Source organism: Amphibalanus amphitrite, unplaced genomic scaffold (assembly GCF_019059575.1).
Source record: "Amphibalanus amphitrite isolate SeventyFive unplaced genomic scaffold, NRLGWU_Aamphi_draft 000499F_arrow, whole genome shotgun sequence".
In the NCBI taxonomy this organism is placed as follows: domain Eukaryota; kingdom Metazoa; phylum Arthropoda; class Thecostraca; order Balanomorpha; family Balanidae; genus Amphibalanus; species Amphibalanus amphitrite.
The window spans coordinates 245470-266708 of NW_024881993.1; the positions used below are offsets into that span (position 1 = coordinate 245470).

The following is a 21239-nucleotide window of genomic DNA, read 5'->3' on the forward strand; positions in this document are numbered from 1 at the left end:
GAACAATATTTTCCAAATAAGTTTTACACACCGATGATATGCCGTTCTGTTAAGCGCCGTGCGATCTATTGATCAGTTCAGTTATAATATCTGACAAGACGTCTATCCCTGTGGGGTTGCATATAAAGGGAAATACGAGCTAGGATTCTGGAAAATAAGAGCAAAGAAGAAATAATAATTGAGTAAAATTAATCGTCTGTGAAAACAAAGTGCGCCAGCTAGTTTTCTCAGTAATTTAGCTAGCAATTATCGTGCTGTGTTCAAAGAGACGATTACAGTGAGGGTCGAACTTAAGAAAAACGAACTATAGTTTGTTCGGTTCATCCCTAAGTGACTGTCAGACATGCTCCAAACTCACAGCTGCCGCTGAATATATCCACGGTCTTGCCGCAGTTATGCCACTCCCCAAGCCACTGAGCCTGCTTCCCTGCTCAAATTTTATCTTGCCTCCCGTCGCCAGTTCTCCTCAGTCTCTTTTTTTGTCGCCTCCCTCCTACTCTCCCCACTTTTCCCTTCTCTCCTGTCTCCTCCCTCCCGTCTCCTCAGTGCTCTCCTTTTGTCTCATCCCTCCCTCCTGTCTCTTCAGTCTCCCCTATTGTCTCATCCGTCTCCTGCTCTGTCCGCGTCTCCTCTCGGCGCTGGAGCGGCTCCAAACCAATCGGGACTGGATTAGTTTAGTGCCCAAAGGCATGACAGGGTCGCTCAGGGGTGCCGCGGTGGCCGCGGGGGCGGTGACAGGGGTGCGTCTGAGGAAGCGTCTAGAACCCCTGCCAATGTGTCCCTCTCCTGCCCGGCGTCAGCAGGTAGGGTGATGTATGATGGCCACAGACGCATCGGTAGCGGTCCAGGGGTTCGAGGAAGGATGGATTTAGAGGTAGCTAGGAATGCTGGTTTGAAGAAGTGGCTAGTTTTAGTGAAAGATGTCTTGTTAAGCTCCTTCATTTGCATATTCTTATGTGAAACGGAAGTTGGGTGCTTTCTATTGATTTTGTTCTTCCCGCAGAACATTTTCGTGTGAATTTTCTTTCGGCCTGGCCTGACAGCCCGTCACATGCATGGCTGGCCTCCAATAGTCAAATTGCGAGTGGTCGGAATTTAGATGTCTCCGTTTGGATTTGATGCGTGCAAAGCAGATCTACGCTGTCTCGCATTGGACGCCAACCGTACGTTATTTGACACCAACTCGCACGGCGCACTACTGAACATTTTCTCGTCGCACTTTGCACATTTTCACGGAGCGTTTGATCAATATCCGATATTCTGGCCATTCACTAATCCACCTCAGTGCTCTGGCAGCCATTTTTGTCTGTCCGAGTCTTTTTTGTACGATTTGTAAAGCAATTACCGTGCCCGCCGTGTGGTACGTGCCACTTAGCACACCCCAATCCCCTAATACCCAATAAATAATAACGTTGTCCGTTATGCTCACCCCATAATTATTCCCGCTTGATTATCCCAGCCCCTGTGATCACTGGGCCTCCCTCCCTCTCTCAACCATGCGTTGCAAGTCTCGTGGGGGAGGGGATGACCAACGTGCGTTACAAGTCTTGTTGTCTCGGTGGGGGGCTGACGCACGTGCGTTTATCGATACGCTATCTGACTACCGCGCGCTCGCCCGTCTGTGTGTTTCAGTGGAAGGTGGGAGCCCGGCGCGAGCTGGTCTCGTCGGTAGCGGGGACCGTCGCCGGCTCAGTCGCTCGTCGGACGCGGTCGGTGGAGGTGGTGCAGTTCAAGACAGTCGGCTGGGTGCGCCCGGCCTGTCAGAGTGGTGTGGAATCTTCCGTGGTGCCTGAGACGTGGTATCCACGATGAAGTCGCCGCCGCTGCTTCTGCTGCTGGTTGTGACAGTCTCTGCGGCAGGGAACTCAGGAAAGTACGGAGAGCTGGAGACACTCCACGAGTGGGCCCGGCTGGACTTTGACTGGGCGTCTGCGGAGGCGCGTGAGACCGCCATCGAGACTGGTCGCTACGTGCCCGACTACTGCGCTCTGTATGATGTCAAGGCCGTGGATGGAGAGGTATTTGTGACGGTTCCTCGTCTGAGGCACGGTGTACCCGCCACGGTGAATCGAGTACTGGCGAGAAGTAACGACACGGTGCTGAGTCCTTACCCCAGCTGGGAGCTGAACACTCACGGGTCGGATTGTAAGGGGATCCAGAACGCCCTGGCGATTGAGATCGATCCACAGCGTAGGATGTGGATCATCGATTCGGGAAGTCACGGTATGTTCAGTCGCTCGACTCACGAATGTCCCGCCAAGCTGGTGGTCTGGGATATGGTGGCTGGGAAGGAAGTAAGGAGGTTCAGCTTCCCCGAAGAGCTGGTGCCTTACCGGCAGGGAGCCATGCTGCGTGCTTTGGTGCTTGACACGGCTGCAGGGAACTCTGAGGACTGGTTCGCTTATGTGGCAGACATGATGGGTGAACAAGTGCTTGTGTACTCGTGGAGGGAAGACTCCGCCTGGAACGTGACGCATCCCTCCATGAAGTACGACGCCTCTGCGATTGCGGTGGAGATAGGTAGTGAGGTCGTCTCTTTCCCTACGGCCATTGACAGCCTGGCGATATCTCCTCGGAGTGCTCCTGATCAGCGCCTGTTCTTCGCCCCGCTCTCCAGCTTCCATTTCTTCTCGATCGCCACATCGTTCCTGCAGAATCGCACTCACGTAGCGCTGGCTTCAGCCGCTGAGATCAATGAACATGTGGTCAAAGTGGGCACCCGCAGCTCCCAGTCTGAAGGGATGACCGTGTCAGACTCGGGAATCATGTTCTACAGCGTTCTTAACAACAATGCCATCGACCAGTGGAACACGAGTGCGCCCTTCTCGGCGAAGGATCAGGTCTACCGCGACGACACCCGCCTCCAATGGACGAGCGCATTCGGCTGGGACGGCGGCTACCTCTACGTGGCCAGCAACCGCTGGCACAAGGCCGGTCTGCTGGCGTTCAGCTCGTCCGACGAGCTGATGTACCGCGTGCTGCGTGCCCGGGTCGACATGGACAGCTACATGGGGCCCTACCGCAGGGGGCAGCGGGTGGGCGTGGCTGGCTCCGCGCCGCCCCGCGCCACAACCGCCGCTGTGGCGCTGCTCTGCGCCGTGCTTGCCGCAGTCGCCGTGTAGCCGCGTCAGATGTGTCGACAGTGCGCCACAGTGAAGACAGTACAGGTATGAAAAAGGAGACGATCTCGTTTTGAGAGCTCGCTTCTTTGATGACTAACCTTCCGCCGCTTGGCTGATAACTAACCACAACTAACATCGCTCGCTGTAGCTACGATAACTCAACACTCACGTGCCCCTTAATATCTTACACGTGTGCTGCCGTAACCTGCACGTGGAACGTGTTGCACTGCGCGAGCGCCCTCTAATGTACTGCACGTGCAATGTGCATGCTGTAAGATAGTGCTTGCAAGTAACCGCGTGTCTGTAGTTAAATGTACGAATCGTGCCCGCGACACCTGGCTTATCCCTGTATAAACTCAACTGACTCGCTGAACGAGGTCTGACTCATTGACTCATCTTCCCGAATCAGTCACTGACTCTGACTCACCTTCTCGAGTCAGGCCTCGAAATGCACCAGCCTGTTGTCTGACCTCCAAGCATGACCATCCATACGCCTTCGCTCACGTGCCACCAGACGTGCTAAAACACCGCATTAAACTCTGTTCGACCGTGCAAACCAATGTGTTGTGTGCTGCTACCTCATCGACGTGTACCGGCCAACCTAGGGGCCCGCTCGACCCACTTTGGCGCCCGCTTGAGGGAACAGGAGGTGCCTGTTGTCGAGTTTGCGTGTTGTGGTATCTGTTGCGTGTTTGTTGCGCTTTTTAGGTGGAATTCTCCCCAACAGCTCTAGGGTAGCACGAAATGTCGAGAAAAAATAGGTTGATAAAGTGGGGTGAGATCGATGGTTGTTGAAAGTCGATCGCGTATCCGTCGCTATTTATACGTTTCCAGAAGCGTAAGCAGATAGTAAACGAACAACCTATTGTGACTGGGAGCGAGGCTGCTGATATGACCATTGGTCAGTTCGCGGCGTCGATATTCGATGAACAGCTGCTTAGTGCTTACAGCTGTTATTTTACTACTGCTGACAGCTCCAACTAGGAAGCATAGACAGCAGTATTTCTGTATTTTCTGTATAGACAGCAGTATTAACAGTATTTCTGACGTGCCAGTTCCGATGACCGCTCTTGGTTTCGGCTTCCTGTTGGTGGTCCAATAACCAACTGTATATTTCTCAATTAACTGAAGCCGTACTGGCATCAGGCAAACAGCTCTGGCTCATCGCCCAACTTTGGAAAGTCTGGCAGGGTCCCTCGACTGTTGAACGCCAGACGGTCGACTCCGGTCGACCTCCGGGGCCGTCCCTGTCGCCTCCGTCCCGGCGCGTCGGAGCGAGCCGCGACAGTCTGGCGCCGTCGGTATCGACTGAGACCAGTTCGTCGGAGCCGACGACTGGCGCGTGCCGGTGTGACGTGCGGAACCGCACTAAGTCGCCGCGCCGGACGGCCGCTTTGTGGTCCGTGAAAGGGTACCTTGTGCGGGGGAGGAGTGTATGCGTATGGTGGTGGGTTGCCACTTAGCTAATGGGGGCTCTTGGGGCTCCAGTTCTGGATGGTAACTGAAGGCTGTTACAGTTGTGCCTTGGAATCAGTTGTGAGGGGTTGGCGTGGTTGAAATTAGTTGAAGCGTGTGTCGAACTTTCGGAAAAGTTCGTTGTTGGAGTTCTTCGGGACTAAATGTGTGAAGTTACTTGAATGCCTCTTGATTTTAAAAAAAGTTTTGTGTTAGCTAAAGGAAAATGTGAAGCATTAATCTCGGTACATGTATCGCCCAGCAGGACGTGGTCAATCTGGCTAAAATACGCATTTAATTCATCTAAAACATGCCTGCTTCGGAAAGTTTGCTCGCTATGAAATGTGAGCTTGTCGACTTTGGAAAATGAGCTGTCGGCTTTCAGTTTCAATCGCGTTCTCCTCAGTGGCAACTGGCAAATGTGACAGTATCTTGCAGAATTCATGGATCGGTTTCTATTAAAAAGACTCAGCTAATGCCGAACTTTAAGCCATGTAGGATTGTACATTTTGTAACGATCACTTCAGCTTTTAAGTTAGAACATCGCTGTCTGGTTTTCGTAAAACAACGAACGAACTATTTCTGTACTTAAGAATAGGGTAAGGGCGGGTAAGAGTACGCGGGCGATAAGAGTACGCATCAGCTGTTTCGGTTGCTTAGCAACGCGGGTTTTTCGAGTTCATGAAGTGACATGAAGCCGCCAGTGCGTGCATGTCACCAACGGAATGTGGGCGTTGAGCGGCGACGCTGTTGAGTTTAAGGCGATGAATATTATTTTCGAGCGTTATGATATTATGATGATATGGTACAATAATTTTGATACTTGGCAATTGAGATAAGGTACATTTCCGTGATTGTTGTGGGAAACTTGTGAGGTTATCTGGGGAAATACTGTACAGTGCAATATTATGTTTGCGAAGTTTTGCACAACGTTTCGGGGTTGTTTTGTGCGCGAATTGCATGTACGGTAAGAGGACGCACTGTTCAGGAGGGTAAGAGTACGCAGAATTATACATTAAATCGAATATACAGAAATATAGAATTATTAATCTATCGCTCAATGACGTTTGTTTTGTAGGTATGTCATCAATGGAGCACTGTGAGGCAGATGCGTACCCGAAATTCTCCTAAATACGATTTATTCTCCCTTTTGATTGTGCATTTTTTTTAAGAAACACACAACATGATTATTTCCTTATTTATAGCCTTGAAAGATTTATTTTATGTTTTTCTTTTTGGATACTAGAATTAACTTAAATGCCTTCTGAGTTTGAAGTTAAACATTTGGACAGTGCAAGCTGCATAGGTGTGTGTTCATATGCTTGCGTACTCCACCCGCCTGGCGTGCGTACTCTTACACACCCCATATGGTAAGAGTACGCAAGTGCAACGGTTCAGAAAATGTCAGTTTTAGACCACTTCCATTTACGCTGAAGGATCGTTGCCCCATGGGTTGATGGCTAATTCAATGAACTTTAATATTCCCTATTTGCGATTTCTTTCCTTCAAATATTAAACAAATGAGAGCAAGAAATCCACTAAGTGCGTACTCTTATACGACTTCACCCTACGACTTTCACCCTACGTCATTTCCACGGAAGTTTGCGCCGGCTATTTACGAACCCGTACCGAGTTTTCTGAGAATTAATCGCGGTCGCCCCGAGCCACTGCTCTTCTGTCTCCCGCTGAATGTCACCTATCACAGCGGTGGCAGCCACTGTCACCAGAGTTGACAGCTCACCTGTCAGACGCGTCACCGAGGCGGGGAATGTGACAGCTGTCAGCCGCGTCACAGCTCTTCCGAGCTCGCCATGACCCGTGACAGATGACAGGTCATGCGTGACGGGTCTGGTGGTATGACTGTGTGACGGATCGTGCAAGGTTCCTAATCCTACGCCAGGTTACTGGGTCCCTGGCTAGGTGTGTTCACTTTTTAACTAAGTTTTTGATAAACTGTTGGGAGACTGTTGCCAATGTCGTTTATTTGTTGAAATGAATAACGATCCTTTGAATCATTTTTTTTTCTGGAATTCGTTCCTTCCATTATTCTGGAAAAGCAGGAATGATGTGCTCGTGCGATGTTGGCGGTTGGGTACTAACTTTTGATAATATTCTACCACCGCATGTTAAGGATAAGATGTATGTCGCCCTATTTGATCAGCTTGCTTCTTAGACACGGACATTTCCTATGTGGAAATGGTCCATCTATTTATGAAAGCCTGGCCTGATTTTTCACGAGCTGGAGACGACCTTTTTTGTCATGTGTGGAAAGATGAGTTCACATGGAACGAGTTTCTCTCCAGCTGCGGCCTCCATTATCATTTGTCACTAGATCCAGAACTCTGAATAATGAATGAGGAACGAACGTTTCGCGGAATTGGATGTCACGTTTTATTTCGGTCTGTCCTGTCTGTCCTTGAGTGTTGTGTATCCATGGGGGGGGGGGGGGGCTTCGTTCAGCTGTGGCTTGTAGCGTGACTGATGTATGTACAATTCTACTGAGCCTCTGCCAACAGGGATATAATCTTATTCACTCTACTTGGTCTGTAGCTGTGGAGATACTGTCACTCTTTCACGATGTCGTCTTGGCGAGCGTGTAATGCTGCATTATGCCCCTACTAATGTACTGTATTAGCACAGGTATGCTGCATATCTGATGAGCGTTATTTATGATACTGCTGGGACTGTATTTGCATGACTCATGCCTGTTATGGTATGTCGTGCTGGCGTTACTGTTTGGTATCGGCATCCAAAACAAGTCCCTAGGGTTTTAAGTTAATGGCATTGCTGACCTTTGTACTTTTCCTCCATGCTTGTAAACGGGTTCGAACGGTGAATATTGTATGATGGTTAGCTTTGCGACCCCAACCCATTGATAAAGGTCACTGTACTGACCTCCAAAGCGTTCAGTGACATTCATGAATTTCATGCCAGACATGCTTTCGTATTCTAAAACGCAGAGGGCGAAGGCCTGTTTTGGATGCAGAAATTTGTTTGCTTGTTTTCTTATAAATATACGTTTGTGGTCATCATCCTTGGCTTAAATCAACTTCCGTCTCCAAGTTTTAGTCCCTCTCTCCCAAGGTCATTTCCGTCCTGGGGCACAATCTGCTCTCCGTCTCTCCCCTCTTCCCGTCTGTCTCTGTCTCTGTCTCTGTCTCTGTCTCTCTCGCTCTCTCTCTCTCTCTCTCTCTCTCTCTCTCTCTCTCTCTCTCTCTCTCTCTCTCTCTCTCTCTCTCTCTCTCTCTCTTTTTCTCTCTCTCCTCTCTTTCTCTCTCTCTCTCTCTATCTCTCTCTTTCTCTCTTCTCTCTCTCTCTCTCTCTCTCTCTCTCTCTCTCTCTCTCTCTCTCTCTCTCTCTCTCTCTCTCTCTCTCTCCTCCCCACCTTTAGGTCAAGTCCCACTCAGTGCAATGTCTCGCCCCCCCTAAGGTCATATGTCCTCTCTCCCAATGTCACATCTCCTCTCCCTCAAGGTCGCGGTCAAACGGACCGTTGGCTGTATTGATCCCCAAGCTCTCTCGCTCCCGGCGCTGGCTCCACACCGGCTGGCGAAGGCTGCCACAGCTCCCAGCCAGATCCATTGTTTGCAGGTGACAATGATAGGGCAGGCGGAAGCCGCCAAGGGTAGCGAAAATTCCTGCAGTTGGCCTATAAACGGAACATTTAATGTGTTGGAATTCTCAATATTCTTTGAATGTGTGCTGTGTAGCTTATGCATTTAATTTTGGGGTTTTGCGCTTTCCAACAACAAGTTCGGCTAATTAAGGACATTTTAAAAGTTTCATCTAGATTCAATGTGTTTTGCTTAGGCAGGTACTGGTGTTTTCGTTCTGAAATCCTCATCGCAAGCATTTCACTGACTGAAGTCCATGACACCATCATTCTCCAAGTTATCTGTTATTTAGAACATCGCACTATTTTCATAACCCGGTCACTTCGCTGACCTATGAGGTCATCCAATGTCACCGCCAAATCCTCCCCGACTAGATGTGGGCGGTAGCGCGGTGGGCGGTCCCTGGCAGGGGGCGGGGCGGTGACAGACCACGCCCACCCGACACATTCCTGCTAATGACGGCGGCAAGGTGCAGCAGGTGGTCTATTGTCTGCCAGGCGGAGGGGGAGGGGGTCGATGCATAGTTGGCAAGATGCCAAAGTAGGTTGGTAATTGTCGGTGGGGGTAAGGGGTAGGTGGGCGGTTTCGGAAAGGTGGGAGAGAGGGTTGTGAGCGTGGGTTGGTGGTAGACCTGGATGGGCAATGGGCCGGGGCTGCTGAGAGAGTGGTGGCAATGGGGTTTAAGGAGAGGATAGCTTGGTGGTTTGAGAGAGGGATGAGGAGTGTAATCTGGTAGAGGTCGGTGGGCGGGGATTGGGCGGGTTAGGAGGTGGTGATTACCGATTGGTACCGGATGCTGATATATGCAGGCGTGGAAAAATGGGGAAACTGGGTTCAGTTGGCTGATTTTAGTGGTGTTTCATGTGAGTTATGGGACGGTTGCTGCGGCATTGGTTTAGTGTGATCTACGTATCGGTGGGAAACTTGCCTGCGTTTGGCATCAAGCTTGATATGGGGGCTATTGGCTGCCAAAGTTTTTGCACTGTTTATGGAATAACTCACAGGGGAGCACTGCCGCTTCAACCCTATTGGCCGTAGTGTCTAACGGTGGCGGCCATATTGCGCAGACCAGGAACCGGCTGCCGCCTGTGTTGAGGAATAGGGAATTCGGGACCTCGATTTACGTTTGCGGCCGCCGAATCCGTTACGTTCAAGTTACGTAGATACGGAACCCGGAATCTTACGCAGAATTGAATGGGGAACACGATCGTATCTTCAGAATTCCTCAAATTCACTCGCCGGACCTACATTTGCCCGGCCGAGAGGGTTGATTGAACCCACCTCGCTAATGCGCCGCTAATTTAACTAGAATTAAGCGGTAAAGTGGTCGTATGCGTCAAAGTATAATGCAGAATGACTGGTAGGAACCCGCTGTAAAGGTCTCAGGTCAACCGGTGACCTCTGAGGTCAGGTCAAGTGATCTAAGGCACGGGTTCGGTTTTTGGTTAATAACTTCGCCAAAAATGGCCGTAGAGCCGCGATTTTGGCACCATCGTGTTCAGCTAGCTCAGGCGCATCGAGTGATATACTTTTGGTTCGGGTCAGGTCAACTTAGGGTGTTGACCTCAGGTCAAGGTCAGGTCAGCACCCCCAGGTCACGAAGTTGGTCGAAAGAGGTCATGTCGCATATCATTCGATTCGGCAGGTCTTCCTGAGTCCATTGGTGGCTTTTCCGACTCGCTAGCTCAATTTGATCGGGAGTTATTGAAGAAAAATTGTGACACTTGTGACGTCACAAATGACGTCACGCAAGGGCAACAATGCAAATATGAAGCATAGAACCTTGCAAGGAGTGCATGAAATCATGATTCTATATGCTTGAGATAGAAAAACACGGAACAAATAGTGCATGGACGCGTTTCGATTATTAAATCTTCATCAGCATGACATAATCACAGAGAAAACAAGATATAGCACACAAACATTCGAGCTCGTCACAGTGCAATCGTCTTGATTTTAAAAATTCATGCATATGACATATTCGCTACTAATCCACCTGTAGGAGAATATCCACGAAAAATGATAGCAAAATAGATCACTGACATACATATGACACATGGATAACAACAAATTTGTACAGAACGATCATGAACAAGTAGGTACTTATACAAACTAATGACGCGTCTTCTTTAAACTATACATCGCCGCTGGTTTTGCCCATTTCATCGAACCCACCCTAATATTAATCGTTTCGCTCATTGCTATAAATGCCGCCTCTGTCGCCTTCCGATTGTCTTTGTTTTTACATAATGCTATAATTTCCGCCCCGCCCCATCTTGGTAAATGATGTGTTTTCTGAGCATGAATTACTACCGCGCTATGTTCTGCGTTGTTTCGCATGTCCCGCTTATGTTCCTTTAATCTAACGTCTAAGCCCCTCCCGGTTTCCCCTATATATGATTTGTCACAAGAACCACAAGGAATCTTAAACACTAAACTTTTTTCTTCTCCATTTCTTTTTGTGTGGTTTTTTAGTATATCCCCTACCTTTGTTCCCGAAGAGAAAGCGATTTTAAATCCAGTCATTTCAATCTGTTTCGCTATCATCTCGGCTGGTTTCGAATTGGGAAGTGTTATATATCGTTCGGTTTTCTTCGTCTTTGTTGTCGCGCTTCGCTTTCGAATATTGATAGCTTTTCTTTTCAAGTTGACTAGAAATCCTTTGGGGTACTTTAACTTCGTGAACGATGCCATGATGTGCTGAATCTCTTCATCTATAAACTCTTCACTACAAATGCGATACGCTCTTAGGAAAAACCCCAAAACAATCCCACTTTTAACCCGGTCATTGTGTCCAGAATAGAAATGTACGTACGACTCTTTGTTTGTAGGCTTTCGATACACTTTAAATTTTGGCTGACTCCCACGTATGATCACAGTATCAAGAAATGCAATCGTCCCGTTGCTTTCTTTCTCAAGTGTAAACTGAATCTTTTCCTCTACCGAGTTAAGTCTATCAAGTTTGTCCTCTAAGTTCGTTTCTTTTGGCACTACTACGAGGATATCGTCAACATAACGCAACCAAATTACGTTACTGCCCATGATGCCCTGATAATGGTGCTTTTCGAGCCACTCCATGTACAAACATGCCGCCACCGGACTCAGTGGTGACCCCATGGCTAGTCCCCTATGTTGACTATACTCATCAGACTGAAATTGAAATCCCCCAAAGTTAAGGCACATTGCAAGTAATTTCAAATAGTCATCTTTTGGCACAGGTAACTGTTCGGAGTCCAAAAGATGACTATTTGAAATTACTTGCAATGTGCCTTAACTTTGGGGATTTCAATTTCAGTCTGATGAGTATAGTCAACATAGGGGACTAGCCATGGGGTCACCACTGAGTCCGGTGGCGGCATGTTTGTACATGGAGTGGCTCGAAAAGCACCATTATCAGGGCATCATGGGCAGTAACGTAATTTGGTTGCGTTATGTTGACGATATCCTCGTAGTAGTGCCAAAAGAAACGAACTTAGAGGACAAACTTGATAGACTTAACTCGGTAGAGGAAAAGATTCAGTTTACACTTGAGAAAGAAAGCAACGGGACGATTGCATTTCTTGATACTGTGATCATACGTGGGAGTCAGCCAAAATTTAAAGTGTATCGAAAGCCTACAAACAAAGAGTCGTACGTACATTTCTATTCTGGACACAATGACCGGGTTAAAAGTGGGATTGTTTTGGGGTTTTTCCTAAGAGCGTATCGCATTTGTAGTGAAGAGTTTATAGATGAAGAGATTCAGCACATCATGGCATCGTTCACGAAGTTAAAGTACCCCAAAGGATTTCTAGTCAACTTGAAAAGAAAAGCTATCAATATTCGAAAGCGAAGCGCGACAACAAAGACGAAGAAAACCGAACGATATATAACACTTCCCAATTCGAAACCAGCCGAGATGATAGCGAAACAGATTGAAATGACTGGATTTAAAATCGCTTTCTCTTCGGGAACAAAGGTAGGGGATATACTAAAAAACCACACAAAAAGAAATGGAGAAGAAAAAAGTTTAGTGTATAAGATTCCTTGTGGTTCTTGTGACAAATCATATATAGGGGAAACCGGGAGGGGCTTAGACGTTAGATTAAAGGAACATAAGCGGGACATGCGAAACAACGCAGAACATAGCGCGGTAGTAATTCATGCTCAGAAAACACATCATTTACCAAGATGGGGCGGGGCGGAAATTATAGCATTATGTAAAAACAAAGACAATCGGAAGGCGACAGAGGCGGCATTTATAGCAATGAACGAAACGATTAATATTAGGGTGGGTTCGATGAAATGGGCAAAACCAGCGGCGATGTATAGTTTAAAGAAGACGCGTCATTAGTTTGTATAAGTACCTACTTGTTCATGATCGTTCTGTACAAATTTGTTGTTATCCATGTGTCATATGTATGTCAGTGATCTATTTTGCTATCATTTTTCGTGGATATTCTCCTACAGGTGGATTAGTAGCGAATATGTCATATGCATGAATTTTTAAAATCAAGACGATTGCACTGTGACGAGCTCGAATGTTTGTGTGCTATATCTTGTTTTCTCTGTGATTATGTCATGCTGATGAAGATTTAATAATCGAAACGCGTCCATGCACTATTTGTTCCGTGTTTTTCTACTTGTCTCTATCAATATGCTTGAGATAGTTTCAGATCATTCTCTGCGCAAATATAGCAATTTTCATATTTCCCCATTGACTTATAAGGGTTTAACGTATTAGTTCCTTGTATCTGAGGATTTTTTAGGATTCCATCTTGTTCTCCACTCAATTCTGCGTAAGATGCCGGGTTCCGTGTCCACATAGCTTGAACGTAACGCATGCAGCGACCGCAAACGTAAATCGAGGTCCCGAATTCCCTATTCCCCAACACAGGCGGCGGCCGCTTCCTGGTCTGCGCAACATGGCGGCACCGTTGGACACCATCTGGCGGCCGATGCGCATTCCACATTATAGAGTTTAGTGGAATAACTATACCAATTGTGAGCCTAAGTTGCACTTATTCGCTGATTAACTGTGAAGTTTGGATCACTGGATTTGAATGACCATCTTTGATGATCCGTTGACTCATATGGATTGAAAAAGATATGATCCATAGAAAAATTACTACTTCGTTTGAATGGATCATTGATCAATTATATTGCACGATATTATTGGCCTTCGCCATCAGAGTTCGAGCTGGAAGGATGTGGGCAATGTTCTGCTTATTATGTTTGATGGTCATGTCATTTGGAATAAAAATATCAGCGAAGAATTCGAGGTTCACGTCTCGATGAGCTGCTTGACGCAAACCTGTTTTGTTTCTTATGTTACGTAATGATAAGTTAACATGTTTGTTGAGTTATTGATTGGAGAACTCCGAAAGAAGTCACAACTCCTTTTTGTTTTCATTAGGCAGTGTCGTGCAGAATCTGTTCCCTGTTGAGGAAGCTCCGTCGCCAATCGTCCCTGATAATGGTTGGGTTGCATGTCCCGTCTACAGTCCACTGCCCAGAGCTGGCGATTTGGATGGTGGGAGGTTGGCTGGCGCATACGAGCTGCCTGGACATAAAGAATGAATGAATAAAAATGGCCATCGATTTATCGGATGACGACGGCCTTGAAATGAGTGGTAAAAGATGTTGCTGATGTAAAAGGATGGAGGCTGAAATTCTGCTACCATTTAACTGTTACAGCATTATCTCAATGCATAAAGCAATCTTATTTCAGCAGAAAGCTTTTGATAATTCTGACGTACGAGCTTCACATCATCGGGAGATTGTCGTCTCGCTGGGGCTCCCTACAACTCTAACCACGGTTTCTTTGTTCTGCGCGTGTTTCAGCTGCGATAGGTATATCTAAATATCCCTCCAGCCGTCTGACCACTTATCACTGCACCCCTCGTCTGCTCTTGGATACCATAGCGTGTGGTATAGCCCGTCGCTTCCGCCTCTTTCTCTCCCCCATCTCCCTCGCTCTCTCCTCAATCTCGGCCGTAGTGACCGTGCCGCGTCTCAAAATGAAGACAAATTGTCCCGTAATACTGTCATCGAGCCTAGGCAGCGATAAAACCAGGATAAGAGAAGCGGGGGCTCTGCTACGCTGTACGCGCCTGTTCAGGAGGCTGCTGAGTGACTCAGTGACTCAGAGTGGGTGGCCGGAACTCGGATGAAATGACTCGAATGACTCAGGCAGATTGACTCGAGTGCTTCAGGATGACTGACTCGGGCGAACTGATTCGAGTGAGTCAGATAGTTCCTCGAGTGACTCGAGTGGGCTACCGAGCAGTAATCCATCACCGTCGACGGCACAGGTGTGCCAGAACTCCTCCCCATAGAGCGGGTTAACAGTTGGACTGTCGTACTGTGTGGGTGGGTCGCACACCGGTATCGACTCTTAACCGCGGGAAGGAAGATGGGTTCGGGAAGGCGTTAGATATTGTTATGTACCTGATGATATAAATAGTGATCCTTTATCTACTTTTGCTGACCATAATGTATTGTTCGAAGAATTGTCATCTTTAACGTGATTTTAGTTTTCTTTTCTTTTTGTCTCCTTATGTGCGTAATGGATGTGTGTTACGACTCTTCCTTTGGCCATGCACGTTCTTTTTACCTCTTCATAATATATGATGTAAAGGTGGATGTATCATGCGAGTATGTGAAAATGTATTCCATCGATGCGCCATGTTCAGTGTCATCCGCCGATTGTCTTCAGTTTCCTTCTGCATGTTATTGCGTCGCCACTTAACTGTTAAATGTTATCTGTTGGATGTGCTTGTTCGATGTATCCCTTAGCCATCTTAACTTTAATCCTACCCTACCTGCTTAGCTGTATTAACCCTGAACTTCAGAAACTGCATCTGACGCATGCCAGCAACACGCAAACCGCTTAGGCGCTTAGCATTGTTGACATGCATTGTTTGACTAACGCCAGTTAGTACTAACATGGTTCATAATTGTTTCAGGTTTTCTATGGAGTTCTATACAATTTAATTGTAAAATTACCACGATGATTCTTCTGCAAAGGCTGTTCAGATGTTTTGAGGAATTTAATTTATCGATCAGAATTTCTTATTTAGCCATTGCTCAATAAGAGAAGCATTCCAGCCCGGGCATATTCTACTGACTGTCATGGCTCGGTACCGCCCCAGTTTGACCCCGCTCTCGTGCCGCTCAAAGTTCCTCTCTCTTGACCCCTGTTCTCCATATTTTCTCAGGTTCTCTGGCGACGCACCCGACCTTACCTACTCCAAACTGCCGTGCGAAGACGGCGCCGAGACAACGGCGCTTACTGGGGTGTGGTCACGTGACACAGATGACCTGGACGAGGTCACTGACCCGCCCCCGGCGCCCGGCGCCGATCAGGATTGGCTGGAGCGAGCCATGCGTCAGGAGGGACTGCTATAGCGCAGCGCGCCTCTACTGCCATCAAGTGAGCGGACAGAGAACTTGTACCTCCTCCGGGCGCCGCCAGACGCTATGCGTGCTGTGATGAGTGCGACATCTGGTGGGGACATGATAAGCCATAGTTCTGCGGTGGCGCCACTGCTCGTCATTCCATCTCCATGGCAACGCTTGTGAGCAGAAGACGCCGGTAAACAACTGTTGTGATTCGTTGTCAACAAGGGAGCCCCACTGCCACGTGCCACCATTCACAATGGTTATGTGACTTATCACATCATTGAGGGCGCTATAGACTCGAGAAGCTAAAGTGTGCGCAACGCTATTGGTGGCGGAATTCTCACAAATTGGCCGAGTGAACAGATCACTGCTGCTATGCTGGTGGTGGTATTCATGGATACGCTCGGCTGTATATTTGACGGCAGACAACTGAGCTTGTGCTGACGCGTCTTAATCCCATCTATTTCGTGACTTTTGTCTGAACCATGCGACATCTATTGAAATCTTTGGTTTGTTTAAATCGAATGCAGTCTTGTTCTGTCTTTGTTTTGTATTTTTGCTTACACTGTGTGATTGTGTGAGTTGTTTTATCATTTATCGTTTTGATCGACATGTTAGGGTCTTTCTTGGGGTTGGGGAATCATTTTCTAGTCGTGAATACGTGCCCAAATCGCGATGTTGTTTCTATGTGTGCGGATGTATCTTTCCGAATGACACGAGTGTAAGGCTATCGTATTGCTTTTGCGATCTTTTTTCTCAACGTGGTGACTATCGCGTGCTATTAAGTTTTCACGAAGGCATTCGGAGTCTTTTTTCGAAACGGTGATGACGATTGACGACGCTGTCACATGACTAGGCGTTGTCTGCATGTATTGAATCACGTGCTGTGTGCTGTGCTTGATCGCATTGGGCTAGGTAGCTGTGTGGGAGCCTGGGGCTCGATTTCAGACACGAAGACCGCTGCATGTCGTACGAAATATACCGATAGATTCGATGAGGTTGTTTGTTTGATGGGTGTTAGGGCAATTTCGAACATCATAGAAGGGTGCGTATGAGGATAATGAGTGGCATTTAGGCACACATATTGTGGGTACGTATGGGTGCATGTGCACGCCTGAACTGCAATAACGAAATGTTGAAGACAGATGAAGCACGGAGACTTCTCAAACGGTTTTCAGCAATTTATGATAAGGTGCATGGTAGCGCCATAGTTGATCTACCGGTCTGCATAGTGCATAGACACATGGTACTGAGCTATACGAGTACCGTAAGGTGGGGCTATTTGAGACAGTGGGGCTATTTGAGACAGTATTTAAAATTGCTATAAAATAAAAACCACTTAAAATTTATGCTTAATTATTTGCTCAGGTGATTTACTGCTCGATTCCACACCTCCCTGAGTAAAAATATAACGCAAAAATCAAACGATCTTCATTTTATAGCGATTTTAAATACTGTCTCAAATAGCCCCACTGTCTCAAATAGCCCCACTTTACGGTATGTCCCAATATTATCACCCATGATCTCGTCTCGATTTCTGAACCAGTCAGCTATAAATTCATGATCTAACTGTCGTTGCTTATTCAGACCACACAACTCCCCAACTCAGCTGCTTGCTTCCCCCCAGATGAAAACACACCCTGCTCCAAAGAAAGCACGCCTCGTTTCAGATAGAATCATCGCCGCTCTGAGAAGCTACGTGGTATTTTTGGCGAGAGGCGCCACAGACTGTCACGATTAGTTGCTGTGCACTGGAGTTGGTACTTACGACCCCACCCGGCGGTCTGCCGTGGCGGTGGTCATCCTAACGTCTGAACAGGGTGGCTGTAGCTGACAGCTGTCAAAGTCAAATGATTGTTTCAGTCTTCTCAGGCGGTAGTCTGTACTGCCCTGCACAGTGCACAATCCATGCGCTCTGTAGCGTGGAGCTGGAGTAAGCGGTCGCCATTCACGCTCAAAGAGAGAAAGCCAGCCAAACATCAGTTTCGCAGCAAACAAACGGCCGTTCAAACGCTGGATGTTGACTGAGCATACGCACCTGCCCCCCCCCCCCTCTCTCTCTCTCTCTCTCTCTCTCTCTCTCTCTCTCTCTCTCTCTCTCTCTCTCTCTCTCTCTCTCTGTCTCTCTGTCTCTCTGTCTCTCTGTCTCTCTGTCTCTCTGTCTCTCTGTCTCTCTGTCTCCCTCTCTGTCTCTGTCTCCCTCTCCCTCTCCCTCTCCCTTTCCCTCTCTCTCTCTCTCTCTCTCTCTCTCTCTCTCTCTCTCTCTCTCTCTCTCTCTCTCTCTCTCTCTCTCTCTCTCGGGTTTGTCGTATCTTACGGAACTTTCTGCTATCAGTGGCAGCTGGAGCAGTGGAGCAAACCAGAGGAACCGCTCCCCCGTGGCGTTGGCTGGATGTTTGTCTGTGTGTATGTAGTCTTCCTGTTGTGAGCGCAGATGATGGTGTCCTGTTACTAAGTAAATAATTTCACCGGTCAGCGCACTGAACGGTAGAACTGCGATGTTGGCTGTAGTAAATGTTTTGAAGCTGTGTAAAGTTGGATAAGAATGGCGTCTGGTGTGTTCTCGAACAGAATAGCATTTGGCAAAGCAATTACATCTATCCAATTTCAGCACGCACCACTCTCATTAGATCACATCATATATGCCCATGAATCTGGTATGACGCAGTACGATACAGTAGTTGTCACCGAGACTTAGCTGCCATAGCGATCGGGGACTTGGGCACGCTATTCGGTTCACCCTGCCACGACCACCCTGCGCTGATTTCATCATCAGCATCCACCAAATGCAGACAACGGATGCCTCCAGCCGTGCATGAAACATTTTATCTTCCTAGTTCCTGCTCTTGCGCTATACGCTGCAGCGAAATGGTCCTGCGTCCTATCCGTGCTTTGAAGTTCGCCGATCATACCGGACGTTCCAAATAAAACCGTTTTGCAGACCTTATATAAACGTGGTCGGTCGCATGGCTGTTCAGCGAAGTTGTGCAGTTTATTGCCGGACCAGAAATACGAGACGAGATTCATGATAGTTCATGTAGAAAACAACAGTTATATAGCTGTGAAACGATAATGTAGCACAACAATGAACGGAATGTAGTTATTTATTCAGGCTACGCATCAACCTCACATGCATGTGGCTGGCTGGGTGTTCATCTTAACCCGGCAGGCGGTGGGCCTACCAGCCACCTTCCACGCGGTGGGGGGGGGGGCACTTTTTTGCCCCCCCCCCCCGTATCTCCGAAACTACTGGACGGATCCGGAAAATTCAAACGGCGTTCGATAGCCCTGTCAAATTTGTCGAAGGAAACCAAATTTCATTGACCTCGGGGTCACCGATGACGTCACAGGTCAGGTCAAAGATAAAATGTTTCACCGTTCACAGGGCTTCTAGGGAAAGCGCTATAACACCGAGTAAAACGCATTTTGTCGAAAATCAGCGATAAGGCGTCAGTTGTCTAGTGCATATGTTGCTATTAGAGGTCACTGGTCATACCAGGTCAGGTCACAGGTCAGGTCACCAAAGGTCACCAAGGGTCACCACATGAGCCCAACTTTACTAAGGTTATGTGATGCATGTTTTATGGCCAGTTTTTCATTTCCAACTCAATGGTGTTGGTTATAAGACCATCAGGTACGGTTTAGGTCACTTTCTGGTGGAGGTCAGGTCAAGGTCAGGTCAAAAAAGGTCAAATTTCAAAGTTGATATTTTTGCATAAAATGGGTATCGATTCGATGTAGCTCGTCACGGGGAGTCTAATGGTGGTCTTTGTTTTGCGCTACGAGGTCTAGAATTGCTAAAAATTGAGTTTGAAAATTTGACGTCATCAATTTTGAACAGTTTTTTCGCTATAACTTGGCCAAAAAACGAGGTATCGATCTCAAATTTGGTATGTAGATAGAAGGCGGTAGGGACTATCACAGATATTCCGGTTTTTTCGAAATTCAAAAAACTTTTTGGATTTTTTGGCTATTATATTCAAAAAATCTATTTTTTGATTTTTGGGGGTCAAAATCCAAAAATTCGAAAAAACCGAAATAGCAGTTTTGTAGCCCTTTTGATTCCACACCTTTTATGTCAAAAAACATTTTTCTGTATCTCTAAAGCTGTAGGCCTGACAGCTCTTCCCGCGAAACCTTTTTTTGGGTCGAAAATGGCAAAAATGACGTCACTCTTACGTCATTAGCGGCCAACCTATCATAGCCTTTGGAAAAATGTTTGGTCACCATGTGCGCTAGCTGCTCCCGGGAGGGTACTGAAAGTTTGGTGACGATCGGCGCAGCGGTTCTCGAGATATATCGAAAAAAGTAAAGGGGGGGGGCAAAAAAATGCCCCCCCCCACCGCCTGGAAGGTTAAAATAAAATGAAAACACTTAGCAACGGTGGCTGCGTTACGGTTGTCCCACTGGTTGTTTCTCCATCTACACTCAACACATGATGCAGCCTATGGCTAATTGCCTATTCAATCCAGCCTTTCATGGGTGGAGCTTTTCCAGGAAAGTTGGTGGGGCTAAAAGTTGTCAAACCTAGTTGCCCGATTGTTAAGTTAGATAAAATACAACGATGAATCAATTCTTTTCATTACAGAGATAATATTTTGCATTACACAGACTTTTCAAAGCTCCTCAATGCGAAAAAAACATTGTTTTGCTAAGCAGTAAAGCCCTGCAAATCGGCTTAAGTTGGTGGGGCAAAACTCTTATTGGTGGGGCAAAATGGCAAGTTGGTGGGGCAGCCGCCCCACCAAGTGAATAGGAAGCTCCACCCCTGCAGCCTTTGGCATATGCAAAGCATCTTTATAGCCATGTTGCTTTATCCCCCGGATTGTGTGGCGGGCAGCTGGGCCACTGGACAGATACTGTTCCTGGCCACTAAAGCGAACCCAGCAGTGGGCGAAGGAGAGCTGTCGGCAAAATTGACGTCATTCCATACACTGGCATAGATGTACCGTTAACAATCATGAATCAGCTTTTAATATTAGGAAGTTCCTGTCCCGTGACCCGTCCCATCTGCAACGGCCAGTGGTGTGGATATCTCTCTGTCTCTGTTGCTCAGTACCCGGGTCACATTGCCAGATTGCAGGTCATTCGGCTGGCCAATAACAGCGGTACGGTACGGGTGGGCTGCAAACACAGCTGCCAATTTCGGAGCTCGGGAGGTCAGCGGACGGAACATGCGGTGACATTTTACTACAGTTCGGCTCTGGCCTCTGGCTCACCAGCGTTGCTGCACCCAGCACTGCACTCGGCGCATGCAGACTACCTTCCTCAATTTCGATCCAATTATCTTTTTACTATAAGTCGGCTTCCAATATTTGCTTCTGAGCCTCGCATTAGGTATGATGTCTTGTGTGGTGCGAAAGGCGTGAGACTGTTTCGCCTATTAGATGCCCCTTCAGACAAAACCAGCAGCACAAACTCTCACCAGCTCCACGTCCCCGGCTGTCTTCAGAGTTCAGAACGACCACGCCGGCAAATATCGACTAAACCATCAACTGACAAACTGCTCGCAGCCAATAGCCATCAAAGCTCCGCCCAAAGGGGAAGTCCTGGGGTAGGGGGCTGAGGGGGATTCCGTTCCAATGAATGTCGCAGTGTTTTATGGTGTCGTAGGAATAAGCATCCAAATGACGTGCTATTCGTCTGGTGAGGGTAAAAAAATGGC

The 21239-nt window shown here is 47.6% G+C and overlaps 1 protein-coding gene across 4 annotated transcripts in view; it reads left to right on the forward strand.

The window, feature by feature from the left end:
* LOC122392739 (protein yellow-like) overlaps positions 1-16568 on the forward strand; it is a 54999-nt gene extending 38431 nt beyond the window's left edge. For 2 of the 4 annotated variants that reach the window (XM_043387982.1, XM_043387983.1), the window contains exons 2-3: positions 1633-3167; positions 15391-16568. In XM_043387982.1, the coding sequence (XP_043243917.1) occupies positions 1809-3122 (1314 nt within the window). In that variant the 5' untranslated portion in view covers positions 1633-1808 and the 3' untranslated portion in view covers positions 3123-3167; positions 15391-16568. The remainder of the gene's footprint in view (positions 1-1632; positions 3168-15390) is intronic. The other 2 variants (XM_043387980.1, XM_043387981.1) reach the window with 1 other exon arrangement.
* Positions 16569-21239: the final 4671 nt, after the last annotated feature.